A 23660-nucleotide genomic window follows, 5' to 3' on the forward strand; every position below is an offset into this window, starting at 1 on the left:
TTTAGCACGAGGCTTTATTATTTCATGCATTCCAGGAAATAGGCTTTCAGTCTTTATAATAATAGATGTTTTTTAAACACTGTGGAACCAATTCACCATAAACCACAATGACAAAGTTGAGTGAAAAGAAACAGCATTATCAATGATTGACGAAATCAGCAGGTCTCAGGATAGATACATCATTTGATTCTTGTGGTTGGAGTTGTATTCAGTCACAGCTGATTCACTTGAACTCTCACACCTCAGGATAAACTGCATTTGAGGCAATTCCACAGTTGTTATCCATGTCCTTAGCCATGTGGACATATCCTTCATTGCCCCAACTCGCTCCCCAACTGAAACAAGTCAAAGAGATTTTCAGTACAGCCCTGGTGAGTCATATGATTAGAAATTGAACAATACACATAAGAATTGAAGGCAATGTCATAATTTACATTGAAGACACAGTGAGCAGGAATTAAATGAAACCCAGAGAGATAATGGGCAGGATTCTCCAGTTTCGTCCGTGGCGGGATCCGTTGTGACTAAGAATGGAAAATTTGGCGTTCCAGCCAGAATTCCACCCACTTTCAGCAGCACCAGAAAATCCCAGCCCTGAACAAGGATGGAAAATTTGGCCAGAGTTTCTACAATAGGAGAATCAGAACAGGAATGGGCCGTTTAGTTCCTCGAGCCTCTACCTTTTCATTAGATCATGTCTGGTTTGCACCACAACCCCTCTTGGCCTCTTTTAAGGTCAAACCAAATAAACAAACTCAAGTTAAATCAGGACAAAGTAAAAGGCACGGCTCCCCAAAAGGAGGGGGAACAGCCCAAACAAAATCAAAGTACAAAGGAAATTTGAAAACATCAAATTAAAATGTGATTATTAGGGTCAATAATGCAACCCAGCCCCTGCGGTGCCCAACAGGCACGGAAAGCGTCAATTGTGGCCATGGACACCGCTTGCTCCCTCTCCAGGGACACCTGGCCACGACCGTAGCCGCGGTAGAGCGGCAGACAGTCGGGATGGACAACCCGCTGCCTGGACCTGTCCTGGGAAGGGGGGCTGAGGCTTTGGGCCAATGTGGAATTCGTTCCGAGCAGAAGAACGGGATCTCACCGCACGTCTGCGCTGCCTTGAGACCGCGTGCACACTCGGGGCCGAACATGACCATCCTAAGATCTTGGATGGCTTTAGCCGTGCGCCGGGTGGACACCCCCGTGCACTCAGCCAGCATGTGAGGGCTCATCCAGCCCACTCCTCCACCATCCAGCACGTCCCCGATCCTGGTCACCCCGGCATCCACAGCCTCCCTCTCCATCAGCCACCTGAAGTTATACGGCTGGAGGAGCAGATTCCTGAGCAGCGACTCTCGCACGAGAGCCGCTACTCCTAACAGGGGAGAGCTGCGTCACGAGGCGAGCGTGTTCCAGACTGTGAGGACGTGCTGGGAGAAGACGGGCAACTCCTGCAAGGAGGTTGAAATGCGCCCCAGATCGATATGCAGGAGCTGCACGTCATAACTGAGGCCGTGCCACTGGTGGAAGAAATACGTTGCCAGGGCGCACCATCATGGAGGAGGCTCGACATAAAGGTATCTCTGCAGGGTCTAGAGGCGGAAGGTCGCTACCTGGGTGCGAAGGCACACCAGACCTTGACCGCCCTCCGCAATCGGAAAATGCAGAACCGCGGCAGGGACCCAGCGCAGTCGGTTGTCCCGAAAGAAACGCAAGAGGGTTCTCCGGATATTGGCGACAAAGCCAGGGGGAGGAGTCAAAGCAACCAGCCGGAACCACAACATGGAGGCCACCAGCTGGTTTATGACCAGAACTCGCGCCCTGTAGGACAGCACTCGGAGCAGTCCTGTCTAGTGACCCAGGTGGGCGGAGACTTTGGCCTCCAGCTCCCGCCAGTTCTCTGGCCAGGATTCCTCGGCTGGGCAGAGATGGACCCCCAGGTAGAGGAGGTTGGTCCTGCTCCAGGTGAAAGGCCTGAACTCCTCCAGAAGGGGATCCGTCTCCCACGGACTGAACAGGAACCTGGAACACTTGGCCCAGTTGATCCTGACGGAGTACACCGCCTGGCATTCTCACATCCTCCGCAGGTCAGCCAGGTCCGTGAACACAAACAGCACATCATCGGTGTAAGCCGACAGGACCACCCCTACGTCCGGACCGCGCACAGCGAAACTCGACAACCTCCTCCGCAAGAGGCGCAGGAATGGCTCCACGCGTATAGAATACAGTTGGCCGGACAAAGGGCAGCCCTGCCATACTCTTGTCCCAAAGCAAAGGGGCGCCGTCAGGGACCCGTTAATCTTAATTAAACACTCTGCGACAAAGTACAGTAATCAGATCCGGGTGACAAAATGCATCCCAAACCCAAATGCCCACAGAGTTCCGAGTAAATACTCGGGCTCCACCCTGTCGAATGCCTTCTACTGATCTAATGACAAGAAAGTGCTCGACAGACCAGCCCTCTGGGAATGATGAATCAGGTCCCAGATAGAGCAGCCTGGGATAGTGTGGACTGGTCAGGGTGCATCATGTAGTCCAGCACGGATCCAAGGCATGAAGCCATAGCCCTGACAAAGATTTTATAATCCATGCTGAGGAGGGAGAATGGGCGCCAGTCTTTGAGGAGTTGGAGATCCCCTTCTTGGGCAGCAGGGCAATGATGGCCCTGTGCCACGAAAGGGGCATCTCCCGGTAGCAATGCTCTCCTCCGGGAGCCCCACGTAGTCATTTCCCAGGACGTTCCAGAACACCCTGAAGAGCTCCACGGCCAGCCCGTCCAGCCACGCGGCCTTACCCCGTCCGAGGCCATTGAGGGCGCCGGTCAGCTCAGCCAGGCTGATACTGGCCTCCAGCCCACTGACGCCCTCGGGGCTAACCTGCGGCAGATCCTCCCACAAAACTCTGTGGGCATCCTGACTGGACAGGTCCGAAGAGAAGAGTTGGAATAGAAATCACAGGCAATAAGCCCGGATGCCCTCCAGATCCGAGATGGGGGAACCATCGTCGGCCAGCAGCGTAAGGAGCTGCTGACGGTTTGCCCATCCTTTTCCTAGCAAGTAGAAGAAGGGGGAGCCATGGTCCAGGTCCACATGGAACTGGAGCCGCGACCTCACGTACCAAGAGACTCGACAAGTTGCAGGTCCCATATGAGGGGAAATAGTTTCTCTGAACCCACCCTATTGAATCACATTATCATTTAAAGCACTTTGATTAAATTATTCCCAAAATTCTCTAAAATTCTTCAAAAGAACATAAATCAAGTTGATGTAATCCATCCACATAATTTAACTCAGTCTTTAAACTTCAGTTAACTCAGTTGCATAACGGGAATTTCCCCCAGGTTAAATTCTTGTGGAACTTTGAAAAGTCTTGCTCACGGTGTCTGCAATAACCTTCAGCATCTTGTTGTACTAAAGCTTGTGGGTGCCTCAGACACACCACAGCAGATTGGGTGCCTGCTAATTGCATTATTGATGAGAATCCTGGGGAGATAGCAGCAAAATTTGACTCAATTCCCCCGACTGTTAGAACAGTTTCTTTCTGCTGCCAAAGTTGTCAGATTTTCTCAGCCCACACGGAGTACAAGGTCAATGTGTTCTGCCTGTCAGCCCTGTCTCACTGATCGCCACCTACTCTGTCCTACATACTGGCCAGAATTCTCCAATCCACTTAAAGACCACATTGGGCCAAAGTATGGATGACCTGGCTGGTTTTGCACCCACTGTAATATGGGGACAGGCTGGTGGAAAGGTCACCATTTTACATATTCCCCATCTTCAAATGTACCAACGGGGTGTGTGAGGGAGAGACTTAAAATTAACACCAAAACTCTTTTTCATATCTCCAACATTGATTATAAATAAAATGGAACTTGCAACCAGAATGCGTTTAACAATGTCCTCCCTCCGTGATGTACCTGTTTTTGACGATCCAGAATGGCTTCTGATTTTCAGTTCCATATCCAACCACCAAAATTCCATGATCGAGTTTGACAGTACTGCAGTGGGGCTCGTAAAATATTCCTACCAAAAAAATAATGATTTCTAACCATTATTGGAGAATTTCTAAATTTGTCAGGATTTCACAAGTTGGAATTTTGTGAGGGAAGTATCTACGGCAAAGTACCCAAGGGCAAAAATTCTGGCCTGCGGGGATGAAGGTGGGGAACTGGGGTGGAGAGGGGTGGGGGGGCAGGAAGAGGTTTGGTAGTGGGATGGGATTGGCAGATCCTTGTGAAGGGATAACCTGGGATACCAAGAAGGGAAATAGTTCCAACCACTATTCCTATTCCCCAGTTTTTACTGTTTTTTCCTCCTGGGTAGATTCTCTATCACATGTATCAGCCATTCAAAGAACAAAGAACAAAGAACAACCCAGCACGGGAAACAGGCCCTTCGGCCCAACGAGCCCGCGCCGCTGCATCACCCTACACCTATTCCTTAAGAACTTCAGGTCTTTGAGAGGAAGGATCCAGCTTTGTGGGAATGCTTGAAGGTGACTGTAGAAATGCGGTCCAACTCAACCCCTGATAGACAGATCAGATCTAACGTCTAAAAAGGAATAACTGTGAGTAGGGTTGGGGACCTAGTAAAGGCCCAGCAGTCCTGACTTTGATTAAAGAAATAGTTCAGTGTTGAAACCTGCTGCAACCTTAGTCTTCAGCACAATTTGGACCTCAAGTGTCACCTCTCAGAGAAGCGCTCCAGTATCAGTATCTCTGCAGTGTCCATGTTGTGTCACACATGGAAGATTTACTCAAAATATTGAAATAATCCTGTCCCATGGACAGTGACAGGATAATGCCTGCCCAAGTTGGGCGTCTGATTTCACCTGAGACAATTTTTACCTCTTTAAGAGTGATGTGGGATTTCTAGGCTTTGTTGTCAATAGATCGCATGATAGGACAGATTGTGATGTTAAGATGCCTCGACCATTGCCTTAACCTCTGTTATGCCAAATTTTTGCCACATAATTTTGCCACATAAGCTTGGGTCACTGTCTGTGTGGAGTTTGCACGTTCTCCTCATGTTTGCATGGGTTTCCTCCGGGTGCTCAGATTTCCTCCCACAGTCCAAAGATGTGCAGGTTAGGTTGATTGGCTATGCTAAATTGACTGTAGATGCATAGGTTAGAGGATTAGTGGGTAAAATATGTATGGATATGGGGTAGGGCCTGGGTGGGATTGTGGTCGGTGCAGACTCGATGGACCGAATGGCCTCTTTCTGTACTGTTGTATTTCTATGATTCTATGATTCTACGAAATAATATTGGTAACTGGAGCATCCAATTGTATTAAAATTAGGCTCCAGTAACACCATGGAAGCAATCATGCAATTGCCAGCATTTCTCCATCATCTATCTGTTCATTTACAGCGAGTCTCCATTGATAATAGACGTGTATTTAAAAGGACCTGACAGAAGGATTTGAAGAGTATTTCTGAATCTTTTCATTTTGTTACTTTGTTTCTTTCCCTTTTCCATTTAGTTGTTCGATAAGCTTTGTGCCAATTGTCTTCTTTAGTGTTCCCGAAATATTGGAACAATGGGTTTTCCAAAGGAAATTCAACTTTTAAATCTTTTCTTTTCACAGAGGCAGGCAGATGAACAATGGAAGAATGTAGCACATAGACTCGTATTACAGGCATGAGCGCATATACTTCCAGGCTGTTACTGACACTAGTTCAAAATGGTAGGTTGTACCCTCAAGTCTTCCTTTGTCATTTTCATCCCGATATTTTGCTACGAGGCTCAATGGAGAATGCTGGAATTAAGATGAGACCACATTGGGTGGACCATGGGACAGAGTTTCTTCGGCACATGATGCATCCATGCCTCCTGTTTCACACTCAGTAACTGACATGGGCCAATTTAACCCTCCTGTGAAACTTGTTTCTTACCTGATTTGTACAACATGAAAGATCTGTGCTCTGCGTCTATGCCAGCAGATATCGGTCCAACTGTAGCCACTGCTGCAGCCAAATCCGCCTCAGAACCTGCTGCAATCTGCTTGACACCTTTACAAGTTGCGACAATATCATTTTGGTTGAATGTACAATTGCCATCCTGAAACAAATAGTCAAGAATGCTCGTTATATGCGGGATCCCAACGTGAGCCAGGAATTTCCTGGCTGTGTTGCCGTAACTTGTTGGAAGTGCAGCTTTCTGGAAACGATTAAGGCGGTGCTCTGGACTTCTTTCCATTCATCGCAAGTTGAATAAACAAAACGGATCAACAAAACAATGACGTTACAGAGAAGAGTTACCTTTGCAGTGTATGGATAGGACTGCTCAGAAGTGATTCCCTTTTCTTTTATGAATAGGAAGCCGGCCAAGACAGATCCACCATTGCACCCTGCATTTCCAACAGCTCTGCTACAATCCATCAGATACTGCTCACTCAGGGAAATGAGCTTTCCTGTTTTCCTAAACACTTGTCCTTCAAGTACTCCAGTTGTACTGAAAGCCCAGCACGAGCCACATTGTCCCTAACAAAGAAATAAAAGTCACAGTGAGTGGAGAAAGGTTTTTGGGCCAGATTTCCCAAAACGTTTTGAGCCGTGGGATCCCTAGTGACCTCCAACGTGCACTGGGGAACTCCAAATGTTCGTATAATGTCTCCAGAAGCCAGCCTCTAACTTGACAAGCAGTTCTGCAGCAAATGTGCCTGTACTGCCACAGATCCCTGAGGAGGCTCTCGCAGATCCATTGGGTAACGCAGATCCCAATTTGGGAACCCCTCTTTCAGGGCTTTTCCTCTTTTTGGACAATTGAGGAATTCACAAGACCATTGTTCAGGAATCCAGCAAGAGTGAAAAAAGCTGAGATAGGAAAACCAAAGTAAAGACGTAATAGTTACTGCATTAGGTTTTCAGAGCCTGGAGAAAGGGAATTGAGGGGAGCAATGGGTGCAATGGACTTTTATCACATTGGGAATGCATGTGGGATGAAGGGAAAGTAAGATGGCTATTCGGCAGGAAGAACATTCAAAGGAGCAATGATCATAGGAATAGTGATTTTAAAAAAAAGAGAAATTAGAGAAAAGCTAATCTTAGAATCACAGAAACCCTATAGTGCAGAAACAGACTTTTTAGACCATTGAGTCTACACTGACTCTCCAACAGAGCAACCAATCCAGACTCTAAACTAATTCTCCAAACCTACACGTCTTGTGATCTTTTGGCACAATTTAAAATGGCCAATCGACATAACTAAACCTACATACCTTTGGACTTTGGGAGGGAACGGGAACACCTGCGAGAAACCCATGCAGACACAGGGAGAACATGAAGTAACTCAAGGCCGGAATTGAACCTAGGTCCCTGGCGCTGTGAGGCAGTGCTAACCACTGCGCCACTGTGCCACCCCAAGCGTAAGGGCTTCTCTTTCATCATTAGGGTTCTAAAGAAAGTGTTTCCAATTGTGATATATATAGTACTCAAAAGAAATTGGTCTGTAATTTCTGGTTTGATATATTGTGTCATTAATTAATCATGCAGACCTCAACTCATCATAGCAAGCTGATCATTCATTGTTGCTGATATTGACTGTCATACAAAGTCACGGTTTCCTTCATTGTGTTTGTAATATTGTCAGTCACCAACAAACATCTCACTTTATTGAAGCATTTCTCCTGGTCCTTACCTGGTCCTTCACTGCAGTAACATAGCCTTTAGGACGCCAGTCAACAGCTGCAGGCAGTTCAACATTCTCCTGAGCCATAAATACTTTGGAAGCTGAGTTCTCAGCTTTCTTTGTGTTAGGTACAGTCAAAAACTGCTTGAACTCCTCAGCGGTCTAAAAAGTCAAGAAGTTTGTTACTTTACTAAGCTTTAAAGATTTTTTCATTATTTCACAGTGAATTTGCATTAAATTAACACTATCCGCCCGCTAAACATCATGAAATGAAATCCTGAGTGCAAGAAATTAGGATGCTTGAAAGTTAGTCAACAAATGAACTTTATTCACAAGTCACATCAGAGAGCTACACTTCTGGAATGTTCTCGCTTGTCCTCACTTTCTACCACGCAGTCTCCAGATTCAAAGGCTTATCCATCGCCATCTACCTTGAAAAAGTAGAGTTTGGTAGTACAAAAGTTGAATGTTGTTGAAAAACACATGAGAATATGAACTCATACCTGGGAGGCTCAGCACCTTACCTGATTGGATATCTGACAGAAGCTACTACTCCGGAAATTTGGGCCTGGATTTTAGCCTCTGGATGATTTTTGTGCAAGATGGGATCGGAGTGGAGGGTTGAAATTCAGTTGTGAGGGCAGAAAATCAATAAAAATAGATTACCAAAATGTGCTGCAGAATATTGTGTTGCAAGGAATGGAGTTCCTGCCCAAAGGAACCTGACTGATAGACTCGTGACCAAACCGATAGGAATCTATATCACAGGGATGAGGTCCTGAAGAGTAAGTATAGAGAATTAGGCAGAAGGCTAAAGTGCAAGACCTCGAAGGTAGAAATTTCTGGACTACTACCGGTGCCACGTGCTAGTGAGAGCAAGAGTAGGAAGATTAGGCAGATGAATGCATGATATGAGATCTGGTGCAGGGATCAAGGATTTAGATCTGTGGATCATTGGGATGTCTGCTATGGAAGGGGTGACCTGTTCAAGACAGACGGGTTACACCTGAACTGGAGAGGGACTAATATCCTGGTGGGCAGATTTGCCAGCGACACTCGGGAGGGTTTAAACTAGTTTGGTAGGGAGGTGGGATCCAAAGCAGTAGAGAGGCAGAAGTTTGATGACTGCACAAAGGTTAAAAAGAGCACATTAAATAGTAAAAGCAGTGTCAATAATCCTAGTAAAACCTATTTATTTGATAATAGACTCACAAGCTTTCGAGGGACACCCTTTTCGTCAGGTGAATGGAGAGTTCTGGCCTCTGAGGCCAGAACTCTCCATTCACCTGACAAAAAGGGTGTCCCTCGAAAGCTTGTGAGTCTATTATCAAATAAATGGGTTGGACTAAAACCTGGTGTTGTCAGACTTTTTACTGTGTTTACGCCAGTCCAACGCCGGCATACCCACATCATAATAATCCTAGTACCAGACAGATCAGGCAAAAACAGAGCAGAGAGTAAAGGAAGTCCAGATTAAACTGCATTTATTTCAATTATTTCAGACAAGAGGCCTGATGGGCAAGGCAGATGAACTCAAGGCATGGATGGGTACATGGGACTGGGATGTTATAGCAATTATTGAAACATGGCTAAGGGTGGGACAGGACTGGCAGCTCAATGTTCCAGGGTACGGATGCTATTGGAAAGATAGAACAGGAGGTAAGAGAGGAGGGGAAATTGCATTTTTGATTCGGGAAAACATCACAGCCGTACTGAGAGGATCTATATCCAAGGGATCGGCCACTGAATCTATGTGGGTAGAACTGAGAAATAAGAAGGGGGAAATCACTCTGATAGGGTTATACTACAGGCCTCCAAATGATCAACGGGAAATTGAGGAGCAAATAGGTAAGGAAATAGCTGCAAGAAAAATAGGGTGGTAATTATAGGGAATTCTAAATTTTCCAACATTGACTGGGACGGCCATGGTATTAGATGCTTGGATGGAGGGAAATTTGTTGAGTGTATTCAGGAGGAATTTCTCATTCAGTATGTGGATGGCCCAACTAGAAAGGGGGCAAAACTTGACCTCCTCTTGGGAAATAAGGAAGGGCAGGTGACAGATGTATTAGTGAGGGATCACTTTGGGACCAGTGACCATAATTCCATTAGTCTTAAAGATAGCTATGGAGAACGATAGCCCCGAAGTTAAAATTTTAAATTGGGGCAAGGCCAGTTTTAATGGTATCAGACAGGGACTTTCAAAAGTTAATTGGAGGAGTCTGTAGGAAGGCAAAGGGATGTCTGGTAAATGGAAGGCTTTCAAAAGTGTGTTAACTAGGGTTCAGGGTAAGCGCATTCCTCTTAGAGTGAAGGGCAAGGCTGGTAAAAGTAGGGAACTCTGGATGACTCGGACATTGAGGCTCTGGTCAAAAAAAAAAGGAAGGCACATGACATGTAGAGGCAGCTGAGATCTAGTGGATCCCTTGACAAATATGGGGGTAGGAGTAGAGTTAAGAAAGAAATCAGGAGGGCAAAAAGAGGACACGAGATTGCTTTGGCAGATAAGGCAAAGGAGAATCCAAAGAGATTCTACAAATACATAAAGGGCAAAAGAGCGACTAGGGAGAGAGTAGGGCTTCTTAAGGATCAACAAAGTCATCTATGTGCAGATCCACAAGACATGGGTGAGATCCAAAATGAATATTTCTCATCAGTATTTACTGTTGAGAAAGACATGGATGTTAAGGAATTTGGGGAAATAAATAGTGATGTCTTGAGGAGCATACATATAACAGAGAAGGAGGTGCTGGAAGTCTTAAAGCGCAGGAAGGTAGATAAATACCCTGAACTTGATGAAGTGTATTCCAAGACATTGTGGGAGGCTAGGGAGGAAATTACAGGTCACCTAGCCGAGATATTTGAATCATCGATAGTCAAAGGTGAGGTGCCTGAAGATTGGAAGGTGGCAAATGTTGTGCCTTTGTTTAAAATGGACTGTAGGGAAAAGCCTGGGAACTACAAGCTGGTGAGCCTCACATCTGTAGCGGGTAAATTGTTGGAAGGTATTCTAAGAGACAGGATCTACAGGCATTTTGAGACACAAAGACTGATTAGGGACAGTCAGCATGGCTTTGTGAGTCGAGAATCATGTCTCAGAAATTTGATTGAGTTTTTTGAAGGGGTAACCAAGAAGGTAGATGAGGGCAGTGCAGTTGATGTTGTCAACATGGACTTTTGAAAGGCCTTTGACAAGGTACAGCATGGTAGGTTGTTGGGATCCAGGGTGAGGTAGCCAAATGGATACAAAATTGGCTGAATGACAGAAGACAGAGGGTGGTTATACAGGACTGTTTTTCAAACTGGAGGCCTGTGACCAATGGTGTGCCACAGGGATCGGTGCTGGGTCCACTGTTATTTGTCATTTTTATTAATGATTTGGATGAAATTTAGGGAGCATGGTTAGCAAGTTTACAGATGACACCAAGATTGGTGGCATAGTGGACACTGAAGAAGGTTATCTCAGATTGCAACAGGATCTTGATCAATTGGGCCAGTGGGCTGACAAATGGCAGATGGAGTTTAATTTAGATAAATGCAAGGTAATGCATTTTGGTAGTTTGAACCAGGGCAGGACTTACTCAGTTAATGGTAGGGCATTGGGAGAGTTATAGGACAAAGAGATCTAGGGATACAGGGTCATAGCTCCTTGAAAGTGAAGTCACAGGTGGACAGAGTGGTGAAGAAGGCACTCATCGTGCTTGGTTTCACCGGTCAGAACATTGAATACAGGAGTTGGGATGTCTTGCTGAAGTTGTATAAGACATTTGTAAGGTCACGCTTAGAATACTGTATACAGTTCTGGTCACCCTATTGTAGAAAGGATATTATTAAACTAGAAAGCATGCAGAAAAGATTTACTAGGCTGCTACCGGGACTTGATGGTTTGAGTATTAAGGAGAGGCTGGATAGACTGGGACTTTTTTCTCTGGAGCGTTGGAATCTTCAGGGTGATTTATAAAGATCTATTAACTAAGGAGGGACATAGATCAGCTAGATAGTTAATATCTTTTCCCAAATGTCGGAGAGTCTAAAACTAGAGGGCATAAGTTTAGGGTGACGGGGAGAGATATAAAAGGGTCCAAAGGAGCATTTTTTTCACACAGAGGGTGGTGAGTGTTTGGAACAAGCTGCCAGAGGTAGTAGCAGAGGTGGGTACAATTTTGTCTTTTAAAAAGCATTTAGATAGTTACATTGGTAAGATGCGTATAGAGGGATTTGCGCCAAATGTGGGCAATTGGGACTAGCTTAGTTGGTTAAAAAAAAGGGCGGCATGGACAAGTTGGGCCTAAGGGCCTGTTTCTATGCTGTGAACCTCCATGATAGGACCAAAGCCTACACGAGGAAGAGGATGTGTTGGGAAAGTGAGAGAGATCCCAGGAGAGCTAGAAAGCAGAGGGAGTTCAAATTGAGAGGATTGGAATGATTCAAAATCATAGGGGAAGCTCCAGGTTGCTAGGGAGTTGTCCCCGGTTTAAGTGGTCCAATCATTGACATACCACAAATTAAGGAGTGATTGTGGAGAAAGGGAATCCTGGTCATAATGGAGAGGGGATGGGGGATGCGGGGGGCAGTTTCCATGATGATTTAAAGGTCCCAAAAGAGAAGGAGGGGGGTCACAAGCATGGGACAGGTTGCATGGTGGTTCCAGGGGAAACCTAGCAGCAAATGACAAAACCATTTCCCACAGGCATGTTGAATCTGAAACAAAAGCAGGAAATGTTGGAAATGTCAGCATGATGACAGTATCAGACTCTCACTCTGACAAAGAGCCACCCAGACTTGAAGCATTAGCTTCAGTCTTTCTCCACAGATGCTGTCCGACCTGCTGAGATTTTCCAGCTTTTTCTGTTTTTTGTTTCATTGCTGAAAACCTCACTTGAAAATGGAAGTGGTAGCTTTGAGGCAGCTTCGGATTCTGAATCTGACTTTTGGCATTTTAACCTCTGACACGACCCCTAACCCAACCATTATTGGGAGTTAAAATTCAGCCCTTGGTTTCTCCAGTCTAGGGAGCTACCAACCTTATCAGCAGCTGTTCGTGCTGAGTTCAGGAAGATGGTGGCAATGAGCTCACAGGTTTTATAATGAATAGCACTGTTCACTTTGCCAGCTGAGCAAGGTTCCTGTCTCGTGGAAGCTAACACCCAAGTTTCTCAGTTGCCTATTGTCAACTGGTAATTATTCCTGTTAATGGGAAAAAGGCAGGATATATTTTAGATTAATATAGCTTTATGTTAACCTGCCTACTGATTGAAGATTGGTACAGGATCAATCCTCCATGGGATACTCAATTATACAATGGCTGATTTCAAAGCGATACAACTGTGTTTGAGTGCTAGGATTCTTCTCACTCTATCGCAGATAATTATAAAGAGTGGACTTAACCAGGCAAGCAGTAAGGAACTCTGTGTTGATAAACTGTGTGCTTTATCATTCCCTATCTCTCCCCACTGTCCATCAACTTTGTGTTCTGACCTTGGTCTCCCGCACACATCTCTCTCCCTTTGACACACAAATGGGAAAACACAATTAAATGCCATTCCCCCATTGTCTGACATTGCCTCCCTAAATACTTACACCATTCCACCTCTTCCTACTTTAAGGGTCTCTTTAAAACTAACTTAAGCTCCCTCCTAATGCCTCCTTCCATATTTTATTGTTTACTAAGGGGAAGTACGTTCACACAGTTTCATGGTCATCATTAAACTTATAGGTAAATGAATGTTATTTGTTTAAGTGTCTCATTCTCTTGGTTTTGAGACCCTTAAGCATGGTATCAGGTGGCTGGATTAACAATATATTTCTTACTTTGTAGATGCTGTCTGACCTGTTGAGTATTTCCAGCATATTCTGTTTTTATCTCAGATTCCCAACCTCTACAGTATTTTGCTTTTGTTTCAATATTTGCAATCGAGACTGGGAAACCTATAAAGTCTTTGTTTTTTTGTCTCATAGTTCATCTACAATGCACTATCATTCTTGATTCATTGAAAGCACACTCAATAGTGAGGAATCCTCACCTCCATTTAGTACATACCAGATCTCCAAACTGATTCATTCCCACAGAAAATGTGTGCTTCCCCATTGAATGCTCCAGGTTATGCTGTTCAATGAATCTTATATTCTCTTCCCAAATCATTCTTCGCTGATTCCTCTCGTTCTAAAAACATTCACACCAAAGTTAAATTTTAACTCCTACCATTACAAATTTTTTATTACTTCAGTAACACAATGGGAAAGACACAGATTTTATATTCCATATTGACTTTCCCATTACTGTCATAGCTCTGATCATCTGTGCTACAAAGATCAGCTTTGCTCTGTAACAGCAGACCTGTTGGATGGTGACTCTCCTCAAGGGCAACATCACCACTGGAAGTGGGTAAATTCCATTCCCTGTGTTCCTGACCAGTTCTTCTTTTCAGTTGAATTTCCACTCTGCAATGTTAATCTATCACTAAATTGGAGGCAAATAGTGTTGCTCAAGCGTTGTCCTTATAACAGCTTGAAGGACTGTGCACCAGCACTTTTAATAGGAGAAGCACTCTTTTAAATGTAGATACCTGGTAAAAATCTCTAATTTCTTCTCTTCATGGATCTTTTCTCCTGATTATTGGAATGGGCACAGTTAACTGTTAATATTGCTGACCATCTTGGGCAACATGTATAGAAGACAGTCCCTTAGATTGGCCTTTCCTATTACTGCCACCTGGTTCCCACCATCATCCCACCTGCGTATCTAATCATTAAATGTAATATCTTGGCTGATTAGATAAAAAGCCCTGTATTCAGATTGTTAATGGCATAGAAATAGGTAACATAGCAACAACAATAGATGATAACAAAAGAAATGAGCGCAACTGCGGGAAATTGATTTCACTGTCAGTAAATATGAGGTCATTCACCTTGGACAGGATAGAACTGGGCACTATCTAAATGGTGGAAAGCTAGAAACAGTGGCAGACGATTCACCAAAGTTCCTTCGACAGCACTTTCCAAACCCCTGACCTCTGCCACCAAGAAGGGCAAGGGCAAAAACAAAAACTGCTTTAATTCCTCAACAGATTTGGAGTCTCAATCTCATAACTTGTTGACTTTAGGTCATTTCCATAAATTATTATTATCTAAAGTTTTTGAATTGCTTTCCAGTAAGATTCCTCGACAAAATTGTGTTCAGTGCAGACTCAATGGGCTGAAAGGCATCTTTCTGCACTGTAGGGTTCTATGATTCTATGATTCTAAAATCAAAACTTACCTAAAAAGGAGGTAGGAAGGGAATATAGGAAATAATCTATCAGACTCTGATTATTTAATTAATTAAAATAATTATGCATTTCATCTTTGATTTGGAGAAACAGTGGGAAATAAAACCCAGTAAGAATTGATCAACAATTTAGCTGTTGATACTATACACAATTATTCCAATATCCTCATGGCAAACCTTCCAATTTACAGCCTCAGTAAACTTGACTCAGTCAAAACTTTATGACTGTATCCCAACCCTCACCTATTTCTGTTCACCCATTATCCCCTCTTCTTGCTGATTTACATTGTCCAGAAAGGCCCTGGTTCTAAAGTTATCATCTTTGTTTCGATACCTATTCATGGGCTCAATCTTCCCTCCCTTCCAACTACACAAACCTCCAAAATCTCAGCTTCCTCCATCTCGGAACTCTTGTCCATTCCTGATTTATTCTGGAATTCCCTCCCTAAATCTAAGGATCTCTTTACCTCTCTTTCCTCCTTTATGTGACAGAGTGACACAATGGTTGGCATTGCTGCCCCACAGCACCAAGGAGAGGGTTGAATTCTAGCCTTGGTTGACTGTTTGTTTGGAGTTTGCACATTTTCTTCATGCATGCATGGGTTTTCTCTGGGTGCTTTGGTTTCTTCCCACAGTCCAAAGATGTGTGAGTTAGGTGGATTGGCCGTGGTAAATTGCCTCTTGGTATCAGGGGATTAGCAGTGTAAGTACATGGAGTTGTGAGGACAGGCCCTAGCTAATAAAGAAAAAAAGTGGGTTGGTGCAGGCATGATGGGGTAAATGGCCTCCTTCTGCACTGAGGGATTCTATGATTAACCAATCTCTTTGACTAAGCTTTTGTCTTAGCTGTCCCAAGACTTCCTGGTTATGTACATTGGCCATGCTAAATTCTGCTTCAGTGTACCCAAACAGGCATTGGAGTGTGGTGACTAGAGGACTTCCACAGTAACTTCATTGTAGTGTTAATGTAAGCCTACTTGTGACTAATAAATCAACTTTTGAACTTGGAAACCTCTTTTCATGGTTTGATGTTCAATTTTCTTTGATAAATGCCCTTGTGAAGCAACCTGGAATATTTTATGATATTATCAGCGTGGTAAGTTGTTTTGAGTCAAATTTGAATTGTGCCAAATTGCTACAACTTTTACAAAGTAAATTCTCTATAGAATGATCAACATTTACATCTCATTACCTCTTTGTACTGCTTATTATGAAATGACCTCCAACTATTCCAGCCTTCATCCAATGTTGGGTCAAACAGGAATGAGCCAGAGACTGAGTCCAGAATGCAGATGACTGCACAGCCAGCAAACAGAGTGGACTTCATGATAGACAGTCTGATGGAACAAAACCAATGACACTAATCACCTGTGGCAAATAACATTCAAGATTTCACCAGACACAATTGCATTAACAGTTGGCCTGAATAGAGATAGTGTACAGTCGGGTACTGACGATATTTCTGAACTAGCAATCCAGAGGTGTTGATCAGTAATCCAAAGAATGTGAGTTGGAATGTTATCATAGTCATTTGGGAATTATAATCCAGTTTATGTTCAGAAATAATAAAAATGAAAAGCTGGTTTCAATAGAAGTGACAATGAAGCTGTTGAATTATCATAAAAACCCAAATAGATTCACAAGTGTCCTTCAGGGATGGAAACCTTTTCTGATCTGACTCTAGTTCCATCCTAGTGTGGTTGATTCTTAACTCATCTGAAATTTCCCAGCGAATCTGTAACAAACTGCTCACTATCTCCATCTGCTCAGGGCAACTGAGTTGGACAATAAATATCAACAATGTTCAGATCTGAAAATGAACATTTTCATGCTTGTTAACTTTACAGACTTGCACAAACAAGATTGGAAGAAGGCAGTAACTGACTTTTCTTCCACTTTAGAAGCAAGTCTGACACCATTAAACATGTTTGGAGGAATTAGCAGTGGAAAAGCTACTGGTTAAGGACTATCATGGACATAATGTGATTCAATGAAAAGAAACAGATAGAACTATAGAACCATAGAAAATTACAGCTCAGAAACAGGCCTTTTGGCCCTTCTTGTCTGTGCCGAACCATTTTTTGCCTAGTCCTGCTGACCTGCACTTGGACCATATTCCTCCACACCCCTCTCAACCATGAACCCATCTAAGTTTTCCTTAAATGTTAAAAGTGACCCTGCATTTACCACTTTATCCGGCAGATCATTCCACACTCCCACCACTCTCTGAATGAAGAAGCCCCCCTGCCTAATATTCCCTTTAAACTTATCTCCTTTCACCCTTAACCCATGCCCTCTGGTTTTTTTCTCCCCTAGCCTCAGTGGAAAAAGCCTGCTTACATTCACTCTATCGATACCCATCAAAATCTTATACACCTCTATCAAATCTCCCCTCATTCTTCTACGCTCCAGGGAATAAAGTCCTAACCTATTCAATCTCTCTCTGTAACTTGTCTAATGTAGAATTGTGCAGAGGGTTGTAAGGAGGAAAAATCTGAGCATGTTCTGAACTCAAGCTCAAAGTAGTGTTTGTCAGATCAATGAGGTAGGATAAGAAAAGATCAATTTAATAGAGATTAGAAAGTGTTCCCAGCAATGTAAGTGCAGCAGCAATTGTCAGACATTTTAAAAGAGAAGTAACAAGGGGTGAATTTAATTTGGATACACAACGGTATGCAACTTAAACAACAAACGACCTCAGACAACTGATCCTATGCAGTTATCTGAGCAGGACCAAGAGCCACACAGAATGGGGCTCAGGAAGAAGGTTTTGTGAGAGCTGCCTAATCAACCTTCTACTGCATGACCTTTACAGTGAGAATCAGTACTGCTCCTAACTTTAATACTCAGGAACCTCTCTAGTCCCCACGGGAGACATTACAGAGGTCACCAATGAGAGCAAAAGAGGTTATTATTGAGCATTATGTTCACTATGTATCAGATACTTGCCTGCCTCTTCAGCTTATAGCTTGGGAACAAGAAACTGGACCTAGTGAGAGACAAATCATGGACAAAAAGTTATTTTCTCCAGTCTATAATATGCCTGTGCAAACTTTGGTGATAGATTTGACCACTTATGTGTTTTGCTTATTTTATTGAGCCTGCCTATATTAAAATGCACAGACTATTTAGAAGATAAAACATTCTTCCCCTTGTATAATATATGTTTGAAAAGATACCAATACATATAGGATTCTTGACATTTAGAATCATTGCAACATTAATGTAAGCATAAAGTACTTGCCTGAAAACACACACATTATAATAATTTAAGAGATAATTCACTTTAGCAAAGCCTACCTTCCAGTATAGTGGTGACATCACCATGGAGTGAGTTTATGTGGGAAGATTTATTTTATAATCTTTCCGTGCCCTTCCTATCCTAAGGTGCTGCTCCAGCAATGCCTGATTGACAAGTGAAGCAAACACAGTGCTGACACTAATGGCAAATATCATCTGTTGGTTTGTCAGCTATCACTCGATAAGTTATTGCTTTTCCTTCCAAGCTACAACGATCTTTAATGAAGCGTGGTGGCAAAGTGTTTAGCACTGCTGCCTCACAGTGCCAGGGACCTACATTTGATTCCAGCATTGGGTATCCGTGTGGAGTTTGCACTTTCTCACTGGCCAGGATTTTACTGACACACCTGTGCCAAGATCGGGGTAGGTGAGGCTCACAGAAAGTTGGCCTCGGGCAGGATTTTACAATGCAAAGATATGCAGGTTAGGGGAATTGGCCATGATCAAAGTACGGGATAATGTAAAGTTTATTTATTAGTCACAAGTAGGCTTACATTAATACTGCAATTAAGTTACTGTGAAATTCCCCTAGTTGCCATACTCCGGTGCCTGTTCGGGTCAATGCATCTAACCAACACGTTTATTCAGACTATAGGAGGAAATGGGACCTCCTGAAGGAAACCCACGCAGACATGGGAAGAACGTGCAATCTTCGCTCAGACAGTGACCCAAGCCAGGCATCGAACCGGGTCCCTGGCACCGTGAGGCAGCAGTGCTAACCACATGCCACCCATAGGCAGTAAGGGAGTGCGTCTCAGTAGGGTGCTTTTTTGGAGGGTCAGAGCAGATTTGATGGGCCAAATAGCTTCGTTTTGCACTTTCAGGATTTTATGAATTCTACCCTTTACATGACTTTTCTAAAGTTAACTTTATTTTGCATTCCTTTTCTCCTAAATGTGCAGACTGAGAATAAAACACAATTCTGCAGAAACCAGGACTTTCTATCTTACTAAGATCACTACTTTATTCGATAGTGATAGTCATTGTTACAATCCCCATAGCGACTGATAACTTTTAAAATGAGATAGGAATTTCACCCTAACCAACACAAAGAATTAGAAGATAAGATTTCACATTTTAGGATTTTACTGTAACAAACTAATATCAATATAGACAAAACATTACTTAGAGTTAACTAATAAAATGTAGAAAACATTTTCCCTAGTTACTTCTTGATATAACCAAGAACTCCATACGCTCAATGTGGTGAGTTACACTGCGGCCTATATTGATATATATAGGGCCTGATTTTACTATTTTCACCCTAAGTGCTGAATCTGGGCGCAATTCAAATCTGACTTGGAAATCTGCTTTCAGGTACCCCCATACGCACTCATCCTGAAAAAAAATCGCAAGTCCAAATCACACTGTGGGCTGGGCTTAGTGTGTCTGAAACAATCGGAGTTCTGAACTGCACACGCGCAGTTAGAAAAAAATTGAAAAAGCGCACCTGTCACATCGCTCCCTTGCGGGATCATGCCACCGCCTCGCCCCACAGACATTGCCCCACCTCCACAACATTACAGACCCATTTATCCCTACCCCCCCACCTCCGCCTCCGCCTCCCAGAACAATCATGGCCCCCTCCTCCTTTCCCTTCCACCGATCTCAGGCAGAGTGGCAGCGGACACCCCCTTCTCCCCACCGATCTCAGTCAGAGTGGCAGCGGACACCCCCTTCTCCCCACCGATCTCAGGCAGAGTGGCAGCGGACACCCCCTTCTCCCCACTGATCTCAGGCAGAGAGATCCACCCTCCACTCAACAGATATCATAAGAACATAAGAAATAGGAGCAGGAGTAGGCTATCTAGTCCTTCGAGCCTGCCCCGCCATTTAATAAGATCATGGTTGATCTGAAGTGGATCAGTTCCACTTTCCCGCTTTCTCCCCATAACCCTTAATTCCCCTGTCAATCAGAAACCTATCTACCCGTGACTTAAATATATTTAGCGAGATAGCCTCCATCACTTCAACGGGCAGAGAATTCCAGAGATTCACCACCCATTGAGTGAAGAAGTTCCTCCTCAACTCTGATCTAAACTGCAGCCCCCCCCTTACCTTGAGGCTGTGTCCTCTAGTCCTGCTATCCTTCCTAAGCGGGAAGAATCTCTCTACCTCTACCCTATCCATCCCTTTCATTATCTTATACGTCTCTATAAGAACCCCCCTCAGCCTTCTAAACTCCAACGAGTACAGACCCAGTCTATTTAGCCTCTCTTCATCTCCGGTATCAGCCTAGTGAACCTCCTCTGCACTCCCTCCAAGGCCAATATATCCTCCCGTAAGTGCGGCGACCAAAACTGCACACAGTACTCCAGCTGCGGCCTCACCAGTGCCCTGTACAGTTGCAGCAAGACTTTCCTACTTTTATATTCTAACCCCCTTGCTATAAATATCAGGCAGTGATCCCCCTTACCCCCACCCCGGACCCTCCGGCAGAAGGCCCCATCTCACCTACACTCCGATGGCTGTGTGACACCTCCCTCTCCCTTGTCGCTAATAATTGAGGCACTCATCAACATCCCCCCCGCCCCCCCCACTCCCCCAGTAGCTCAGTAGCACACCTGCACGTGCTCACTTGCCTTCCCCTCAGTGCTAACAAGCAAACTGCATGGAACTTGTTGGAATGCTCTGACAAACTGCCTACAGCTGATCTGCCCTAACAAGGGGCAGCTCCATTAAAAACTCAAGAATGGACAGGCAGACAGGCAGTGCAGGGAGATAATGAGTTCGTGACCAGCTCCCTGATTTTCTGAGGATGACTTGAGGTGCCTGCTGGATGCAGCAGAGGTGAGGTGGGACACCCTCTTCCCCCCAGGAGGATGCAGACCTAGGGGGTCTGATGGCCATGTGGCCTGGGAGGCAGTCACCGTCTCAGTCAGTGCCAAGGCAGATGCCCCCTGAACCACCGGAAAAAAATCTCATCTGCGCAGCAAGGGTGAGTGCTGAATCCCATTTAGCATGTTCCTGATATCTCCCCCAGATCCTTCCATTCCCAGCACCCTGCATGCTTCCAGAGGGGTCATCCATCATGGGTAGGACTCCGGTGGTCCTCCAGGACTGGCAGTGCCAGGTGACACCGGAGCTTCTGGAGCTCACTGCAGAAGCACTGCCATCCCATGGAGTGACCCAGGGGCCCACAGAAACCCCAAGGGAGGAGGAAGAGCTCGAGCCCATGCTGGGGCCTTCCAGCCAGGAGACTGTGGCTGTGGCTACACCTTATGACTCCGTACTTTCTGACACCGGGCTATCTCGGGAGCAGTGGAATGGTGTCATGGAAACATCCCAGACACCTGGAAACAGGCCAGGACCCTCAAGGTCCAGGGCCTCCAGAGAATGTCCACCACACGCATTACAAGCCTCAGGGTGAGGTTGGCAGCTGGCCCCCTCCACCTCCAATGTACATTCTGGGGAGTCACTGAGGTGTAATGCTAGGCTGAGTAAGGTTAGGAAGTTGTAGTTGCACTGAGATGGCACAGGTGAAGGGCTGCACTAGTTTGACAGAAATGTAAGCACCTTAACATTTTCTTTTCACAAGTTTTTATGTTTCACCAGCTTATCTGAACGCCTTTATTGTAAATAAATGTTTTTTCTCAACAATCACCTGCAAACAGGTCGCCTTGAATATGATTCCTGCCCCATTGATGATCACCCGATGGATGCCTCCTGGTGATATCAGTTGGGGAGGTCTCTCAATGTGGTGTCACTGAGAAAAGGAAGCCATTGGTCTCTCATACCCCACGAGCGATTACCTCCTGTCTCCAGCCTACCCGCTCCAGGGCCCTGTATGGGGGTTTCGGATCCCTTACCCATTAGACAGATGTGGGCCCAGGTGCCAATGTGCATGTGGATCTCAGGCAGCAATCAGACTGGTTTGCACCAGGGCATCATCAGAATGGTGCTTAGAGAGTCATCATCACCCTCCTGCCTGGAAAAAAATACTTCTCTCATACAGAGTACACAGGTCCACCATTCTGCTGTGACAATGTGCAGGATAAATGGAAGGCATTTTGCAGGAGGGAGTGGGGGGCAGGGGGGAGGAATGGAACCCACAGTCACCACCCCCTTGCGTCTGAACCAGCTGCTTATCAGAGCCTCCCTTGCCACCCTCACATGCATCAGCTGAGATGTCAGCCCTCCAGTGCCTGGCTGGTATTCCAAAGTGTCCTCCTCCTCCTCCTGATGGTCCTCCTCCCCAGTAATGGTGAGCTGGTCATCCTCCATGTCCTCTTCCTCCTCCAAGAGATCACCTCGCTGTAGATCCAGATTGTGCAAGGCACAGCACTATGTAAGAACAGATCACTGGGCAGTATTGGAGGGCCCCTCCAGATCAGTCCACGCACAAGAATTGCATCTTGAGGAGTCCAACGCACCTCTCCACCATCGTGCAGGTAGCTACATGGGCCTCATTATAGCGGGTTTCTGCCCCAGTCGCAGGCCTCCGCACAGGCGTCATCAGCCACGTCCGAAGCGGGTAACCCATATCACCCACAAGCCATCCCTGCAACCTGGACTGCTCCTCAAATGCCTCCGGGATGTCTGAGCTCCTGACAATGAAGCTGTTGTGCACACTGCCTGGGTGTCTGGCACAGACGTGCATGAAGGTCATATTATGGTCACACACGATTTGTACATTCAGGGAATGGAACCTTTCCTGTTGACAAATCATCGTGGATTCTGTAGGGGGCCCCTGAGGGCAACATGGGTGTAGTTGACCACCCCCAGCACATTGCTACAATTGCAGCAAACCCTGCAGCCTGGGCTTCCTGATGAGCCTGGTCCAGGTTGAATTTGATGAACTGGCCAGCCCAGGTACACAGGGTTTCAGTGATTTACTTGACAAGTGTGCACTGAAGACTGGGGGATGCCACTGACATCTCCGCTCGGGCTCTGCAAGGAGCCAGTTGCATGAAGTTCAGAGCCGTCAGTCTGACAGCCACTGAGAGTGGGCGCCTCCTTCCCCCGCCTCCCCTCCACCACCCCCCCCCCCCCCCCACACCCCGCAACCCCCCGCCAACCCCCCGCCAACCCCCCGCCAACCCCACCCCTCCGGCCCTAAGCACCAGGTCCTGCAACAGGTTGCACAGGTGTCACACGGTATCCTTTTGGAGTCACAGACGTCGCTGGAACACAATGTCCGACTTCACCGACAGGACACTTGTGCACGGAACTGCCAGCGTCTCTGTTCTCCCCTACACCCCGCTCTGGGTGGATGGCGGCCACCTCCTGCCTCTGGTGGTCGTCTCCCTCTACTGCTGCAAGTGTTGTCGAGTCAGAGGTTTACAGCATGGAAACAGGCCCTTTGGCCCAACTTGTCCATGCTGCCCTTTTTTTAAAAACCCCTAAACTAATCCCAATTGCTTGCATTTGGCCCATATCCCTCCATACCCATCATACCCACGTAACTGTCTAAATGCTTTTTAAAAGATAAAATTGTACCCACCTCCACTACTACCTCTGG

The 23660-nt window shown here is 45.4% G+C and overlaps 1 protein-coding gene across 1 annotated transcript in view; it reads right to left on the minus strand.

Annotated features, from left to right (window-relative positions):
• Positions 1 to 235: 235 nt before the first annotated feature.
• Positions 236 to 23660, minus strand: part of LOC145358890 (cathepsin L2-like) — a 31042-nt gene continuing 7617 nt past the window's right edge. Inside the window, exons 4-13 of the mRNA XM_080213264.1 lie at positions 23036 to 23089; positions 22313 to 22483; positions 19521 to 19537; positions 16092 to 16236; positions 13673 to 13795; positions 7642 to 7794; positions 6264 to 6485; positions 5898 to 6063; positions 3917 to 4022; positions 236 to 335 (exon numbers count right to left, since the gene is read on the minus strand). Of these exons, the coding sequence (XP_080069390.1) occupies positions 236 to 335; positions 3917 to 4022; positions 5898 to 6063; positions 6264 to 6485; positions 7642 to 7794; positions 13673 to 13795; positions 16092 to 16236; positions 19521 to 19537; positions 22313 to 22483; positions 23036 to 23089 (1257 nt within the window). The remainder of the gene's footprint in view (positions 336 to 3916; positions 4023 to 5897; positions 6064 to 6263; positions 6486 to 7641; positions 7795 to 13672; positions 13796 to 16091; positions 16237 to 19520; positions 19538 to 22312; positions 22484 to 23035; positions 23090 to 23660) is intronic.

This window comes from Carcharhinus amblyrhynchos, chromosome 26 (assembly GCF_965287045.1).
Source record: "Carcharhinus amblyrhynchos chromosome 26, sCarAmb.v2.hapA, whole genome shotgun sequence".
Classification (NCBI taxonomy): Eukaryota; Metazoa; Chordata; class Chondrichthyes; order Carcharhiniformes; family Carcharhinidae; genus Carcharhinus; species Carcharhinus amblyrhynchos.